The sequence below is a fragment of the Arctopsyche grandis genome, chromosome 3, assembly GCF_051622035.1.
Source record: "Arctopsyche grandis isolate Sample6627 chromosome 3, ASM5162203v2, whole genome shotgun sequence".
Taxonomy (NCBI): Eukaryota; Metazoa; Arthropoda; class Insecta; order Trichoptera; family Hydropsychidae; genus Arctopsyche; species Arctopsyche grandis.
In genome coordinates this window covers 19,158,049-19,175,550 of record NC_135357.1, presented here as the reverse complement: position 1 = coordinate 19,175,550, position 17,502 = coordinate 19,158,049, and the positions used below count along the sequence as shown (strand labels likewise).

The window sequence follows — 17,502 nt, the reverse complement described above, 5'->3', positions numbered from 1 at the left end:
GTAGTGTCGAGAATTACGAAAGACAAACCCAAGCATTCGTGAGGCAGAGCAACACGAGTCAATATGATCAGAGAAATTTAGGTCACTCTGGAATGCAACCCCAAGATCAACACTAGAATCGATCCAGTTCAATAAAGAGTTACCAGCAAGATATGAAAAGGTACGATCGGGGATAGATCTGGATCTGGAATAACACATTACCTTGTACCTGTATTGTAACTATATTTTAAATTTTAGTAATCACCAATTTAGTAGTCGGTGGTCACCAATTATAGGACGGATGAAAGGTTTCGACCGTTTCCCGGCCTATGGAAATTCAGTTGAGTTTGAAAGAGGATCGTTTATTTTCGTTCAATTGGTACAATGGTTATTGTATGTACGAAGAGGTTGGAGCGAAGAGGAAGAGCGCTTCGGAGATGTGAACTGGTTCAACTCCAGTGGATCACTCTGGTGTCTGGAGCTGCTGTGTTGCTTTATATACCTTTTGGGTTGGAGCGTGTCGCGTGCAAATGCTTTGTCTTCGTTTCCAGGACACACGTGTTAGAGACACGGGTTGATATTTGAGGCGGGTGCTCGGTACATGTGTGGTTTTATGGGTTCAGAGCCAGGACGTCGTTCGTTTGAGAATGCAAGCGTGTGCCACGAGTTAATGACTTTTCACGTGTAAATGTCTTTCGGAACATGCGTTGCGGTCGCCTGTTCACATCACTGCTGGGTTTCGTTGTTTAACGATCGAACGATGAACTCTTCCTTCTGGAATGGTCGAAGGGGTCGTTGCCCTCGAGTTATGCGGTTTTGGACAGGATCGATAATGAGATCGCTGGTTTTGATGTAATAGCACAAGTTGTACTATATTCCTACAAAATTATGGGGGATGAACGAATGAGACGACTGGCATGTTAATGCACGTGTTTTATTTATGACAGCTGAAGGCAGAGTGAGTAGCAGAGTGAGTAGCCGCTCTCCGAACCCAGCCGAGTTGGTCCCCACTCGCAGGAAGGTAACCAAACTCGGCCATGTCGTATAGCGAGCCGCCACATAACTCCCCCCCCCAAGCATCAGCGATACAAAAATTACAAAGAAACAAATTTTACAAAGAAAAAAAAATATTGTTACACAAAGAAAGAGAAAAAAATTATTGAGTGGGGAGAAAAAAAATTGTTGACGTGGGTCATCCGCTGTGTAGGTGTACCGCCCTGAATGGTCGGTATATTCAAGGGCGGTGACGTCGCGAGCAGAACGGTGGCTCGTCCGATGGTCGCGCCGATGCGATGCTGCGCCGGCGCCGCTCTTCCGAGGCTGATGTCGGTTGGTGGGGCGGCGGGGGCGGCAGGGGCATCGATGTGGTTGATGATACTCCGAGCTGGACCGTGAGTCGTTGTGGCTCGTGGAGGTGTTGTAGCGCTGCCGCCCGTCTCGGCGTGACGACGCTCGTGGGGACGGACGGGGCCTTGATGATGATGATGATGATGGTGCTGAGGTGGTGTATGTCTTGTGGTGCTGGATGACCGTTCTATGTGTACTGGATCACGCATGACTCCACATCCAGCTGTCAAGATCGTCGTCTCATTCGCTCCCCCATTTTTTTAAGCACCTGTCATCGACGTTGTGGCTGGACTCCAGTCGGTAGGTAGGTAGGTAGGTAGCCGTGTCTGCTCGTTTATTGTCACCCGCGGGCCGTGACGTGCTGTGTCGATGGCGATGGCGGCGCGGCGGGTAGCTTTCCCGTCTGGCTCGGCGAGGCAGGGATGAGCAGCGGCATGCTGAATTAATCGAGGCTGCGTGGCTCGATGTCGGGGGTCACCAGTTATGGGGGATGAACGAATGAGACGACTGGCATGTTAATGCAAGTGTTTTATTTATGACAGCTGAAGGCAGAGTGAGTAGCCCAGAGAAGTGTTATACAATAGAAGTGCCTTTTTGAACAAATATCCTGTGTCAAGCGCGTTCACAGACTATAATTAGTAATAGTTGTCTCTGTCACGCTCGTAAGCGTGTCCGCGCGCGAGAAAGAGTCAGAACATCGTGTCTACGCGCCAGCTTTTAATTAACAGACCTTTTTTCACGAACGGAATTAGGGTCATCACAAATTCACTACAGAAATAAAAGTCCTTTTTATTTATTTTTTGATAATAGAATATACATGTTTAGAGATTTATTTACAATTAAATATTGATACAAATAATAAAAAAATTAAATTAGAAACCACTAAAAAGAATTTGCTTATTAAAGCGTTGACGGTTACTTTCGCTTTTATTTTTTATAGTAAACATTTTACTTTCAAAATGTAATCGTATAAAAAATATTTCTCGATTATTGCTTTAATTGGTAATAAACAATGACTTTCTGTATTTCCGTCAAAATGTGGAGCAAATCTAATAATGGTGGAGGTATCTAATAGTTGATATAAAGTTTTGCTTACAAAAAAATTTAGATCGTATTTTGGCAATAAGGTGTTATTACCACTTGCTGTTAAGACACATTTAAATAATTCTTCACAAGTGCAGCAAATATCAATTACTTCTTGAGTGGGGTAAACTAACCCTCCTTTATCTTTTAAAATAATTAAATTGTGATACGGAAGTAGATTTTCAGAAACTAGCGCATCACAACAATAATTACAACATATTTTTTGTAATATTTTTTTCACGGCAAACCCGGCGATATAGGCTATAGTGTTTTTTAATTATTTTTACATTTCTCTGGTGCCACCCCTGAAATTGTATGCAGTCGGTGGCGGTCGCAAGACGCAAGATGCAACTTGTCAAATTACGATGTCAATTGAATAATATGTTACTTAAATGATTAACTTACCTATGAAAATGTATTCCATGTTGTTTGTTGTGTGTATTTGAATGCATTGTGCAACTTTTAATGATGCACTTCCCCATCTTGCCAGTAATATGAACAATGTTTATCAGAGATACGACCAGCCCCATACACGGAACACGACTGCGGCGGAAAAAAATTAAGTGTGGCTACAGCCACACTTCAACTGTCGACACTTTTGATGCCATAGGGCACTTCTATTGTATAACACTTCTCTGGAGTAGCCGCTCTCCGAACCCAGCTGAGTTGGTCCCCACTCGTAGGAAGGTGACCAAACTCGGCCATGTCGTATAGCGAGCCGCCACAAAATCATGTATGAATTTGTTTCCGAAACCACCCGTTGAAATTTCAACGGCCACAACACTAGTGCATAATAGAAAGGCATTTTTGAGGCAACGATTGTCGTGCGCGCGATCGCAATTTGCGCCATAATCTGCAGGCTGCAAAGATTATTCAAGCTGTAGTAGCTCGTTGTGATCGAATGAAAAGAAAAATAGCTTGAATATATACTATACTGGGAGGTTCGCAGCCCCTCAGCCCATGTGGACGACAAAAATAGCATGCATTTGTACTGTACTGAGAGTACTGCAGCCCAATGCACGAGCCGCCATTTACCCATAGTATGGTGTATGTAGTGCTGCCAACTTAAAACCATGCAACAATAAAGAACGCTACAACCCAATTTTTCGAAATCCGTTCCTCATTATTTTCAATCGAAGTCTAATGGGTAGCACCACAACTAAACTGCATGTTAAATTTGATTTCGGAGGAGCGGTAGTGGCAATGCCGTAATGACATCTCACGAGTGAGGTGTGGAGTGTGAGTAGTGTGACAGCGCATAGCGAGGCGAATAGCCGTGATAGATGTGTGGCTGCGGTGCGTTTTAGTGTATGCATGTGTTGTGTTGGTAACGCGGCCCGGCCGGTTGACAGCGGCCGCGGCTGCGGACTGCACACTGCAGACTGCGGGGAGTGGGGAGTGGGGAGTGCTCGTCGGCTGACAGCTGACAGGTGACAATTGACAGGTGACAGGTAACCAGTGAATAGCGAGTGACGAGATGGCCGTGTGGGCTCGGCTGGCCACCCTGGCCGAGGCTGGTCTGCGCGTGCCACCACTCTTCGTGGTCGACGAACTGCTCAAGCGGAGTCTGGGTCTGCCCGTGCCGGTGGGCGAGCCCGAAGCGGATCCGATCACTCTCAACCACAACCACACCCCCGACCAGCATCTCAACCTGACCCTCTTCGCGGACGCTGCCATTTCCCATCTCACCGAGACCCGTGCCTCTGACGACGCCTTCTACTACAATGTCGATTTCGTCAAGGCCTTTCTCTACACCTTTGCCAAGTTCCTTGTTTGCTGTTGTGGTAAGCTTCCATGTTTTCTACTGTTATCACAATCACAATTCTATTTGCCATAGTTCAAACTCCAATCAATTCTAAATACCCATATCAAGAATCTAAATTGTGTATAGGTCGGGATTACCATATAATATAAGGTGACCATTCATACTGTTTCTACCAGTACAGTACTGGTTTTTTGAGTATGGTAAGTCGTGAAATAAAACCTGTACACTTTTTTTTTATCTAATAGATGTATTTAAGTATACAAAGCCTTCAGTGAAAATGTTGCCTCCTACAAAAATACCGGCAAATTAGTCAAATATTGTCTTTGTTTATCGGGAACATATGCATCTGCAGATGGACTTTTTTCGGTGCTACTTTAGTATGCGATCTACCTTTGAATCGCAGTCGATTATTTTATTTGTATCGTAGCAACGAAATGTTTATTATAATTTTTGTTTTTTTACTGCCGCCCCATAATCTTGTCGAAGCATTTCTATCAAAATATTGTCAGCAGATACATATCTCTTAAATGAATAGGGCCAACCTTAACTTAACCTAACCTATCCTGATCCTTAAATAAATATGTGTTGGCTGCTAAGATATGTTTTTTTTTGTGAAAATATTGATGAAATAAAACTTGATATCTTAGCAGACAACATCTATTTATTTAACGGTCAGGATAGATTAGGTTAAGTTAAGGTTGGCCCTATTCATTTAAGATTAGGTTGTTAGGGTCGGTATTATTCAGTCTCAGTGTCACATGCGAGAACTGAGACAGTGAGACCGCATATTAAAGTAAAAACGTGAAGGTAGATCGCATACTTAAGTAGATATGTGAAGGTAGACCGCATACAAAAGTAGCACCCTTTTTTCTTTGATGAATAATATGTGGTCTAGCGATAAAACGCAATATTAAATGTTAAAACTTTAAAATATTTGCTAATCGATAAGAATAATTTTAACCAGTTCTGTGTAGAATTTTATAAGAGCATTAAAGTAAATTAATTCTTTGTTAGTTTTTAATAATGGAAGTATTTAGAAAAAAAAAAAATTTTTTTGTTGATAAAATGTGCTGGTTTTCAATTTGAAAAACATGGTCACCTTAATATAATGGAAATTGAAAATTAGCCTTTTTTTACTTTGTTTTTATTCATGACGCATGCCATTAATTTCTATTCCTAATATGTATAATCATATTTATTGAATATATGTATATTAAACTTGATATGCCTGCCCAGTTTGGGTATGTGTGCTATTCGTGGACTATACATATTATATTGTTTGAAAGAAGAATTGAATAATTTTGTCGGTGTTTTATATATATTACAATTATATGAAATAATTGGTTGTTTTATTTTGGAAACAATGTTGAAGATTAATTTAAAGCCTTATTGGCGTTTTTTAGCGAATGTTATAATAAATTAGTCACATTAACTAATGCGATTTTTCATCCTATTATGTTTATTGAGATAAAAACTATTGACTTATTCAAGGAATTAATTTGAATTGTTTGGAAAATGCAATAAAAAGTCTAGTTATTTTCCTCAATTATCAAATTCTGAATGTCTGATCATATTCTTAATTTTCGCTTTGAATACAACCAAGATGATTATCCTCCTTTTGTGCTTACCTCATAAAATCAATTATTTTCAATACTTACTTTACAACTAAACTGGCTATCATCTCATTTTTGATCCACTTTGTTTGAAAATTAATTAAAATAGTGAATAAAATTATTAATAATTGTTACGTTTGAAATATTTTGTTCATAATATAATATTAGGTTGTTCAGAAAGAAATTCATCATTTTTCATGTTAACAATAAGTGTATTCTTCACTATTTATACATATGTACTTCCCTCTTTGTTTATGTAAAAGTAATTTCCACATCTCTGGTAATTTTTCAATACCCTTCGTGGAAAACCTAGTTGGCTTGAATCCAAAATAACTTTCAAGATGATTTTTTATGTCATCTATATTTTTTCTCTTAATGAATGCTCTCTAGGATACAAAGTCCTGTGAGTATGACGGATGAGGTACAACTTCCCAGTTTAATTGCGATATTTTTTCATAGTTCAATAGTTTTCCGGGGATCTACGACAACGGTGAATTCTTCAAGTAAATTAAAATTCTGCAAGTCTGCATCGAATTTTGATGGTCGTCCTGATTTAGAGGCATCCTGTAAATTCCTATTGCCTGATTTGAATCGATGGAACCAAAATGAACATTTGTTTATAATAGCTTTTGTATATAATAGATCGTAGAAAAAGAGCATCCAATGTCTATCATATTCTTGGTTGGTTTCGGGTTTCTCCATTTCACCCTTAAATATCAAAAAGGTTTGTATAGCAAAAAGTAATACTAACGAACAGTCTATAAAAGAATTCATCGAAAAGTTGTGCATTTTGTGGTGTCCGGATTGAAACTGAACCTAAAAGAAAACATGCAAAACGATGGATTTCTTTCCGAACAGCTTAATATTACATGTATTATAAATAAAAAAATATTACATCAAAATTGGGGACAAAAAAAACATAATTTAATATTTTGTCTGTATGTATTTATGTATGTTAAAACAGCCTAGAATAATTTAGTTGATTTTTCCTAATAGTGCAAAATGTTTGCACATCAATAAGGAAAATCTACTGAATTTATTAAAAAACGGCGTATAGTTTATTTAAATAATAAATAATAATGAAATGTTATGTTGTTCCAGGTTTTATGTTCGCCTTGTCGATGTTTGTGCTGCGTATGAAACATCTGATTATAATGTACATGTATTTGACATCTATGGGAATTATCTTCGTATCGTATTGGGCAAATGTGGCAGCTATGAAACAAATGTTAGCATTGTCGGCGGCCGAAAGTGCTGAAAATGTAATCAAAAGTAGTATATTGGAAGATGCGTTAAATCTGAACATGACGCGACTGGTTGATCCCGAAGGAGCCGGCAGTATAATTATTCAAAACTATGTCTTGCAATTCGTCTTAGGCGCTGTATTTTATGTGATCAATCTCGGCCCCAGACATTGGATGTTGCAGTATTCGTTACCATGGAGTTTCACAATACCGTCTGTTATTGCAACTCTGCCATTCCCCCATGCAGTATTGCAGCATGCACCTGTGTTTGCTGCGTTGTTGCCTTTGCTTGTAGTGAAATTCGTCCTTTGGTCTTCAGCATTTTCCGTCATGCAAATCGTTTTTTCTAGCTATCAACAAGCGAGAAATTTTGCGTCTAATTTTGGACTTTCCGCTTTATTTGAAATGGAATGGCTACGATTGAACGTTCCCAGCGTTTTGCGACTGTTCTGGATTATCAGAGTGATGGAGCATGCCAGTATACTCCTTATGGATAACTATGAATTGTCCGATGACAGTTTCAAAGTCAGCACTTTCCTTGCTTTTCAAACTTTCGCCTCGATGGCAAAATCCTTACTTATAACTGGCTGCGAAACAATAACAGCCGTACTGGGAATGACCTCTGTAATTTCATTCTTTTGTCATTATATTGGTAACTTTTTCCAATGGGTTCTGTTAACAGACGAAGAAGAAGATAGGAACATAGGAACAGTTTCAGCGATATTATTTTATATTCTCGCATTGCAAACTGGTCTCACTTCTTTAAATCCGGAGAAAAGATTTGTACGACTTTGCAGAAACTTTTGTTTGTTGTTTGCTGCTCTGTTGCACTTTGTGCACAATATTGTAAATCCAATGTTGATGTCTTTAAGTGCATCACACAATCCGAATTTGCATAGACATGTACGGGCACTATGTGTGTGTGCGTTCCTAGTCACTTTCCCTGTAGTTTTGCTGTGTTATTTGTGGTCCAACCACACTATATCAACTTGGCTTTTAGCTGTTAGTGCTTTTAGTATAGAAGTAATTGTAAAAGTCTTTGTGAGTATAATGATTTATGCCCTATTTTTATTAGATGCAAATCGCACTACTTTCTGGGAAAAACTTGACGATTATGTATATTACATTCGTGCCTTTGGAAATACCATAGAATTTTGTTTTGGAATATTTCTTTTCTTCAACGGTGCCTGGATTCTATTTTTTGAATCCGGTGGCGCAATCAGAGCCCTCATGATGTGCATCCACGCGTATTTCAATATATGGTGTGAAGCGAGAGCAGGTTGGTCTGTTTTCATGAAGAGACGGTCGGCTGTCAATAAGATAAATTCTCTACCGGAGGCGTCCAGTGTTCAGTTAGATTCGTTAGACGATGTTTGTGCAATCTGTTATCAAGAAATGAGCTCTGCGAAGATAACTAAATGTAACCATTACTTCCACGGAGTGTGTTTGCGTAAGTGGCTGTACGTTCAGGACAGGTGCCCGCTTTGCCATGATATATTGTATAAATTGGATAAAGACGGCAAGGATACAGGCAGTGAGTCCGGTTCCGAGGCGGAAAATATCAACAATGAAAATATTTTAGAAGAGGATCAAGCCATGCGATTGGGTGAAAATGTGAGATGATCTTATTTACATAACGGGAATTTTTAAATTATAACGAAATGTACGAAAATTTATCATTTGCTAATTTATAAATCCATTTATATATATAAACACAATAGATCATATTATATACATATTTGTCGAAGATTTAATCAATATTTTCCCAAACATTTACACTTAGTCTGGGCTCACATGAGGGCTGTTTGGTTTACCTGTCGGGAGATATTGAGGTCTGGGGCACTGTTATATAAACGGGAAGCACTGTTCATACATAAAGCCTCGGACCTTAATCTCGGCGAGACAACAACCCTCGTGTGCTACCAGCCTAAGGGTTGCCAACTCTGTACATACATACATTGGGAAATATCTAGGGTATCATTTTAATGGCTATTACTATTATATTATATTTAAGATTCAAATATTACAGATAGAAAAAAAATGCACATCTCAGTTATAGATTGAGATATTTGATACATCGCAAAATTGGTTGAAACATGTACATATGTATACCAAACCTAGTTTCGAGTTCTTTTACCAAAAGAATACATACAAATGTTGGCAGCCCTATTTGTGCTCTCTTGTTTTTTTTTATCGTACCATTTTCGTTATATGTATTAGTTTTAATACTAGCAATGGGTTATCCATATATTTGGTTTTTCAGATTATTATGCGGCAGTGGTAACTTTTTGATTTTTCGGGTCACACGCCAGTGTCTTTGCAAGATTGTCATGTCAGTACCTCATGTCGTCTAATAGTGAATCGATATTATAGGATAACATTAACACTTGTGAAAATTGAAAGTCGATGAGAGATGTAAATTTGATGCTAGTGATAGTTAACATATTGTGTTTGCATTGTTTCATAGTAATCCAAAAAACCAAACTTCGATCGTTTTCAGTTGCTTTTTTTTTGGAAATTTTGCAGATGTATGTATGTATTTTTTTATACGCGTCTGGTTGTATAATTTAATCTAAATAACTTATAAATATTTGTAAATTATGTAATAGTATATTTATAGTTAGTTGTCAATTATATTCGTGTACCAATACTAAAACGTTGTTAAATACTTCGCAAGTACTTTGTAATATAATGAAAACACAGAAAATATATTTATGGTGAGTCGATGGTAAAGGTTGGATTGTTTTAATTATTTAAATTAAATTGTGATTGTTCTATTAAATTTTAGTTTGTACTTTGGCCTAAATTGTGTTTACCGATGAAGTACATGCATACATATGTAGATATGTTATGCAATCTCATTATCGCAGTGAGCAATAAACTAACTATAAACTTCTTGTCATTGTGGAATATGCCATCTTTTTGCGACATTTATGCTCCAAAGAAGTACATATGAACAATACATATTTCAATATTCACTATTATTTTTTGCAAATACGTACATTTTCAAACTAAAATATTGAAATCTTTGTTACATTAATAGAAGTCCCTAGTTAATAGAAATTATTGAAATGGTGTGGATTTATAACATATTTTTTTGTTAAATTTTATTTGAACCTTATATACAGTGCTAAAATTACTTAATAAAAATAGAAACAGAACATTGTTATTGAGTCATTCTTTTAAAATTATATTTGTGTAAAGCATAACATATGTAATACATTGCCACTGCACATATACAGACTATTTTAATTAAAGATTGTAATTACATAAAAGATACACGATTCTCTGTAAATGTAGTAGTGATACCTCATCATGATTAGTAGTGTGTCAAACTTAAATAACAGCACACACTTTTACTTTTAAGTTTTTGACATTCAAGTTTTCTTTAGCGTTTTGTTGGCAATATAAATATAATTAAATGATTAGGAAATAAACTAAACTAGTTTATTCATGGTTCTATGTAGAATTGAGGAACTTAATTTTTATGACCTTGTACATATGCTATTTGTAAATCAATTGAAAATCGTCATGTAAGTCGTTAGAGTGACTTTAAAAAATTGTTTTAAATAATTAAAGTACGTGTAGTTTTTTTTGCAGCATTTTTGTTTTTATTTTAATCGATGTTGACAAAAGTTAAGATATTTGACGGACCATTTTATTGCTCATATACAATAATATATGCACTATAAGTCTTATAGTTGTAATTTAACGTGTAATATATTTTACATTTGTAAAAAAATCAGGTATTGTGTGATTTTATCGCTATTATAAATTGCCACTATTTATTTGAATGTTTTGAATTTTATTTCAAATATAATGATCCTATCCTTTATTACAATGTTTGGGCCAAATAATATGAGACTATCTACAGCTTTTCCTCTCTATAGAAATTACTATTATGTAGATATAGTGAGTGAATGTCATTTGAGTACGTGAATCATAATAGTTTAAGTGAACGTATGGAAACTGCAATGACCTATCCTTAATCCACCAATGGAGTTGCGCCTCGGACTTATTACTTATATTATTACTATCATTCACACATAAATGATGTATCCTATACCTACTAGATATCAGATTATTCAAAATAATTAATATTATATCTATTACGATACATTTTATAATATATGTTATGTGATGCGTTTTCTCCCAATGCTAATATAATATATAAAATTATTAGTGAATCATTTTAACGTCAATATACCGAAAAGTAATTTAATATGTTAACTTTAATTAAATACTAAATCCTTATAGTTGGACAACAAATGATAGTTAGACACCCTACAATTTGTCGTTGTTCGCACAACTGTTGTACGGTCAGCTCTCTCGAAGTTAGCTTTTACAATTTCATAATAACGACCATCACTGAAATGAAATTTAAAACAAACTGTCAATCATTAATATCCAATATAAAAATTTATATGAAATATTGTATTAAAATTGTACCTTAAGGCTAGGCATCTCATTTTAAGACATTTAACCCTGAGTATGTCAATGGCTTTTTGACTTTTATCAGAGAATCTTAGGTTATCAGGATCCCACCTCAATTCCAAACGTTCCAGAACTGGACAATTATTAGCTATTCCGTCCATTAACTAAGATTAAATTTTAAAATTATTTATATCATTGAATATCACATTTATAGAAATGGTTGCCTTTACCATTAATCATTAGCGAAACTCACCTGATCAACGTGAATATTTACTCCCAATCTATCCTGAGTACCCATAACAAGAATCCTAAAAATGATTGAACCTTTACAGTTTTTTTTATTAACCTATATTCTAAAATATATAGCATTAGGAAAATATTATACTTTGAATTAGTCAATAGTTGTAGAACACTTTGCCATAACTGATCGGTGATGTGTGGCATACCACTAAGAGCCAGGCCCCATAATTGCTGTCCATAGCGAGACAAAAACTTATGAAGAGCATCATCAGTGAGATTATCTGAACTGTCTAAGTCTAATGCCACTAGATTCCTGTTATTGTTATAATATGACTTTTGATTATCGTTCATAATTTTGTAGAGAGAATGTCATAAATAGAAGAAAAAAAATACCTGGCATTACCAGATTCCATGAAACTTTTTAAGACTGAATCGTTAAATCCATTGAGTTGACCAGCACTCAAGAATCTCAAATTTGGTATTCTGCTTAGCATATCGATGAGACATTCGGTCGACAGGTCTGTACCGGTGATATCTAATTCTTGAATTGACGATTTTTCCCATTCGACTTGCATCAAATATTCCGATTGCAGATCTGAAATATATATTATTGTTTTAAATTCAATAAACATTTTACAGATAGTATTTTGTAACAGGGAATTCGTGTACTTGTTCCACTCATCAATAAACATCTCAACCTTCGGGACCTTTGGAATAATGTTTTCATTGTAGAACCTGTCACTTTGTTGCAATAATTTACAGCAAGACATTCCAACTGAAATTTTCAATTTAGTGATAATTTTGATGAAATTTCACACGAAAAATTGAAAAAAATATTTTTCATGGATATTTTGATAGTGTTAACCTGAATACAATTGGAACTAAATGCATCGATATGGGAATCATCTACGAAGTTGATTCCGTAGAGATTGATGACTCTCAAATTGGGAGTTGCTGATTTCAATTTATGAACATTAATAACTTCATAAATTTCTTCTTCCTCTTCCTCAATTTTTTCATATGTACCTAAAGAAAATGTTTGTTGTATGATACATACATATATACTATGTAAACAAATATTTATAAAAATATATACCAATCAAGTGTAAGATTTCCAATCCATTGATGAAATTGTAAATTTTTCTCATGAAACCTTCCATGAAGATGACCTCAGATAAACAAATGCACATGTATTTGAGTTTTGTAGGAAATGCTTGCATTTCAGAAAAATCATGAAGTTGCATAGCTGTAAAATAGAATTTTAGAATAGTATAGGTATGTTACTTGATAAGTTGTTTTTATTTTCAACAAATAATACCTGTACTGAAGTCCAATAGCATGTGGGTCAAATTTGGGCATTTATTTGCCAATTCGTGTAGAACTGTATGAGTGATTAATTCAATTGGCAATTCAATGTAGCGAAGTGATGGGCCAAAACGGATCGATATAAGAGCCAGAAGAGATTCCAATGATCCTAAAATTTAATTGACACAATACAAATTATTATCCGAGTTTGACATCATATTTTGCTTCAATGACACTTATGCTTTTTAGTGCAAATCAATTGTTACATGTGTGTTTTGTTATTATTTATTTAAAAAAATCTTTTATGTAGTACTAACCAACATGCAATCCAGATATTTCCGGTCTCAAGCTGACATGTTTCCACAATCTAGTGTCATACGCAATGATCCTCCACTTCTTGCACACGCGGGCCATTTGACAAATTTCTCTGTGTGATAGATAGCTGAATATATTCAGGAGTACTTTATCTGGTAACTTTTCAATTGTCTGCAAATTAAATAACATTTTTTTTATATTGCAACATAAATAAATAAATCATTTTTTAAAGTTCTAAATGTTTCATTATGAAAAATGATATTCGTTGCTTTTATAAATTTTAAATAAATTATAGTGTATTTTAAGTATGCAGTCTGGTTTTGTCGTCCGTCGATCTTTCTCACCGTGTCAGCAAATGGACTTCGCATAACACCATCGATAAGATAAACTTGTGAAGCCTCAAGGGCTATCTGGCCCCATATATCACCTCCTATATCCATGATGCGTTAAGATTTGTGAAAATGTAAGATTTTATTACAATATTTGCAGGAGTACTGAAATTTTTGACGTGGCACGTTAATGAAATTGTGGAAACTGGAAGCATCTCAAGTTATTTTCGTACTTCCCAACAACAGCTAGTTGGCTGGTGCTCAACGCTATGAAAATTAAGTATCATCACTCCTATTCTATACAACAACAGTGGTATTTATTGGAAAATATCACAGTATGTATACGATGTTTTTCCATGGAACTGTTTTTTAGAAAAAATCTTACCGTTGTTGATACATAAACGGGTTTTTTGTTTTCAAAACCATCACCATCATCTGCAAGTGTTGCTTCGTCGTTGCGTGGTTTCCAGGAAGATTTTTTTGAACCCATTATTGCGGAGGATAAATGTAAGATCAGTGCACTTATAATTCAATCGGTTGATCGATTGAGACTGATCCAATTAATTAAATATGTTGGAATGATATCGTCACGTTGTGATTGCAATTAGCGCCCAGAGTTGCATGTCGCATTCCTCGTTTGGATTGGTTGATCTGTAAGAGCTGAATTCGAATTCATTGCTTGAATTTTGTTATTGTTTGCAATAAATAATTCAGCACAATCAATATGATAGCTGATCAATGTGTGTAAATCTAATATATAATTTCGAAAGAGACTTTGTATGTATGTATGTAAGTTTTGGTTCGTAGAATCCGCGACATTAAATTTAATAAAAAAAAAAATGTTTCCTATTAGATTAGAGATGTTTAAGCGGTTTATATTACAAATGCCGAGCGAAGCCTGGTAAAATCACTAGTATATTATATTGTAAACAATGCAAGTAAATTTTTTTCGGATTATTCGAGCTGAATTACTTTTTGTGTTAGATTGATTGTAGTAGCTTAGCTGGGTATACCAGATCAGTATAAAAATAAATTCATAACTTTGGAACAAGCTCGCCCGACATTTTGCAATAATCAGAATGCTTTCGTAATATACCTCTGAATTTGTCTAAATTTTACACAAATGTATGTTATAATCAAAAAGATGAACAAATTTTAAAACGTAATATATGTGTATAGTTAAAATAGCATTCAATGATTTTTTAATCAATAAATATTGTAATTCATACAATATTAAAATACGTATATTATATAATTTAATAACATTATTAAAAGCTAATATTATATTGCTAATTTTCTCACGGTATTTTTTTTAGATCGATCACTTTCGCAATGAATAGAGGGCTGGCTGAAAGCTTTTCTTCCAAATTTTCATTGGTTCAAACCTGTGCTAAAAAGCTTTTTAATTTTTTGTATAGATGTCACTGTATCAAAAATAGACAATTAAATGTTTATTTTTTATTATTTTACATTTTGCTATATCGTATTATTTCGAGTTTAGAAAGTACGAAATTAGAATAAAAATATGTTTTATTCCCCTTTTAGAGGATGAAATTATTAATATTAAAGTTTACGACTAAATTTTAACATACTTATGTACATCATCGAATCAAAGAAAGGTGAATATTTCGCTTTCAAAGTATATGAATATACATATTTCAGTATATGTTTATTATATTTTAAGCTCAGTTTACATTTCTGGAAAATTGGCAGAGGCAATGAGATTTCTGAATCACATGAATAATATGCGGAAGTGAAATATTCGTCTACCGTGTTAATTACGTACCAATTTAAAATATATCAATGAACTGGTTTGGATGTTTGTTTGATTGTTTGGTCACTAAGGCAATAAATTCTTTGAATTTTATAATGTAAACGACCAGATTTTCTTCTTCGATTATGTTATTTTAATTCTGAAAATAAAGCGTATATGCACACCTGTTTCTTCTATTCTCAATACGTTCCAAGCAAGTTTCGCAAAAGTACCCAAAATATAGTTTATTTCATTAAAAATATATAATTACAACGTCAAAAATTTATAGTGAATTCAAACAATAGAATTCTAATACGTACTTATTCATTTATTTATTTTATTTTTGGAAAACTTTCCAACTTTTTCACATATGATATGTGAAAAAGATCTATGTACATAGTATATCGATTTTCGACTAAAATACAAATGAGTACATATACATACATATACGTACATTTAATACAACTTAACTGAGATATACACGCTTGATAGAAAAGTCGATGAATCGAATTTTGAAAAACAATGGACATTGCTAATATGGAGATATCGATAATGTCCATAGTTCACATTCAATTTACATACACATACCTATGTATGTATGTAGAATATCATATCAGAATATATACCTACATTTCTAAATCGATAGTCATAACGCATGGACTTTTTTCTTTATATTGGTTTTTATTACAGTAGCTAGATTGAAAAATTGAAACCCAATTAATAAAAGACTTTAAATATGTGGGCAGGTGAATCTATGGACATACATACATACAAACGAACATATATATATATATATATATATATATATATATATATATATATATATATATATATATATATATATATATATATATATATATATATATATATATATATATATATATATATATATGTATATATATGAAAATATTGAATTGGGTTATGCGTTCCACGTAGATGAACCAGTTATTAACATAAACTATTTAGAACTAGAATTTTTGATTAATAATTCGAAGAAAGCTGCACAATCATAAATTTTATGAATATAAACCAGAGTATATTATTGTTATTATAAAATTATAATAGTATTTAATTTAAATTTAAACACTGATTATTTTATGCAAATATGCTAACACACATGTTACAGATCAATCACCGACGTTGGATGTAAAATCGAATGAAATATTACGACGATCTATGTATAAATATGTGATGCGTTTTGTAACCGACAAACAAAACCATTGATATTACAATAAGTTAAATGAATTATTTATAATTAGCCCCAAAAGGGCTGTAGGCTGTGAATTTCCCTTTACGCTGTGTAGCCTACTTCCATCTTCATTTCCGTTGCTGGACAATGATAATAGTGAATACTGAAGACAGTTGTTCCAAACAATGTATATTTTTATAGGTTGCTTGGCTAAACAATACAATACAGTTTTTGACCAATTATAAGAAAACTTTTTAATACCCAGCATTGGATTTACACAAAGACGCATTAAAACACTCACGATTTTGTTTTTTCTCCGAAAACTGCCATTCATGTCATCTCTGGAGATGGCAGTGGTCGCAAAGTCGACGCTGAGTGCTCCCCACGAATCCATGACTGTCGGTGGGTTAGGTTATGTACACAAACAATATCGCATACGGCCTATTGTCATCCGGGAAGCTCGATCCTGCCGGGATTGTCACTTGGCACGTCTGTTCGCTGAAAACTATTTCAGGTAAGTGAGAACCGATCGGACGCGTTTTCATTTCAGTTCTTGTTACTTTTTTTTTACTTTGACGCGTGTCAATTCGAATGACTGACACTCATCTGTGTAGGGGCAAACGTACATCTTACAGATATTCATATCTGTTAACACCTGCCCGTGTTCAGAGAAGTCGTCAATCACAGAATATATTATGAAACTGTTTCAACTTTCAATTGTATATTCCAATTAAAAGCAATACTCCGATCTATGTACATATTTCTAAGTTAAAACATAGTTACAATGTTATTATAATTGTACAATCGCATTGAGGCGTATTTTAATGGTGCGTACTGACCAAGCCAACGAAGGCAAACGGTGTGAATTAACGCTCGTTGGGACCATTGATAGTTTTAGTTTTGATA

At 34.5% G+C, this 17,502-nt stretch overlaps 2 protein-coding genes across 3 annotated transcripts; one reads left to right on the top strand and one right to left on the bottom strand.

The window, feature by feature from the left end:
* Positions 1-3,654: 3,654 nt before the first annotated feature.
* Trc8 (TRC8 ring finger protein) lies at positions 3,655-10,823 on the top strand. Its single transcript, XM_077427825.1, has 3 exons — positions 3,655-4,193; positions 6,889-8,645; positions 9,295-10,823. Exons 1-3 carry the CDS (start codon positions 3,887-3,889, stop codon positions 9,313-9,315), a joined length of 2,085 nt encoding a protein of 694 aa, XP_077283951.1. The 5' UTR covers positions 3,655-3,886; the 3' UTR covers positions 9,316-10,823.
* On the bottom strand, positions 10,105-17,117 carry FipoQ (F-box/LRR-repeat protein FipoQ). Of its 2 annotated transcripts, none has more exons than XM_077427838.1 (11): positions 13,670-13,861; positions 13,328-13,496; positions 13,024-13,179; positions 12,802-12,951; positions 12,571-12,731; positions 12,375-12,480; positions 12,099-12,300; positions 11,851-12,018; positions 11,719-11,773; positions 11,481-11,629; positions 10,105-11,399 (listed from the first exon to the last, which is right to left on the bottom strand). In XM_077427838.1, the coding sequence occupies exons 1-11, from the start codon at positions 13,763-13,765 to the stop codon at positions 11,264-11,266; spliced, it is 1,548 nt and encodes a 515-aa protein (XP_077283964.1). In that variant the 5' UTR covers positions 13,766-13,861; the 3' UTR covers positions 10,105-11,263. The 2 variants fall into 2 exon arrangements, with proteins under 2 accessions (XP_077283964.1, XP_077283965.1); XM_077427839.1 differs by lacking the exon at positions 13,670-13,861 and adding an exon at positions 16,898-17,117 and having other exon boundaries at positions 10,131-11,399.
* Between the last annotated feature and the right edge of the window lie 385 nt (positions 17,118-17,502).

What these genes read in the sequence shown, in the direction of transcription:
- Trc8 (XM_077427825.1), top strand. Translation starts at nt 3,887, where the DNA reads ATGGCCGTGTGGGCTCGGCTGGCCACCCTGGCCGAGGCTGGTCTGCGC. An exon ending in GTTCCTTGTTTGCTGTTGTG is followed by an intron (nt 4,194 to 6,888) that starts GTAAGCTTCCAT and finishes ATGTTGTTCCAG; the next exon opens with GTTTTATGTTCGCCTTGTCG. An exon ending in CCATGCGATTGGGTGAAAAT is followed by an intron (nt 8,646 to 9,294) that starts GTGAGATGATCT and finishes TTGGTTTTTCAG; the next exon opens with ATTATTATGCGGCAGTGGTA.
- FipoQ (XM_077427838.1), bottom strand. Translation starts at nt 13,765, where the DNA reads ATGGATATAGGAGGTGATATATGGGGCCAGATAGCCCTTGAGGCTTCA. An exon ending in GAAGTCCATTTGCTGACACG is followed by an intron (nt 13,497 to 13,669) that starts GTGAGAAAGATC and finishes TTTAATTTGCAG; the next exon opens with ACAATTGAAAAGTTACCAGA. An exon ending in GGAAATCTTACACTTGATTG is followed by an intron (nt 12,732 to 12,801) that starts GTATATATTTTT and finishes CATTTTCTTTAG; the next exon opens with GTACATATGAAAAAATTGAG.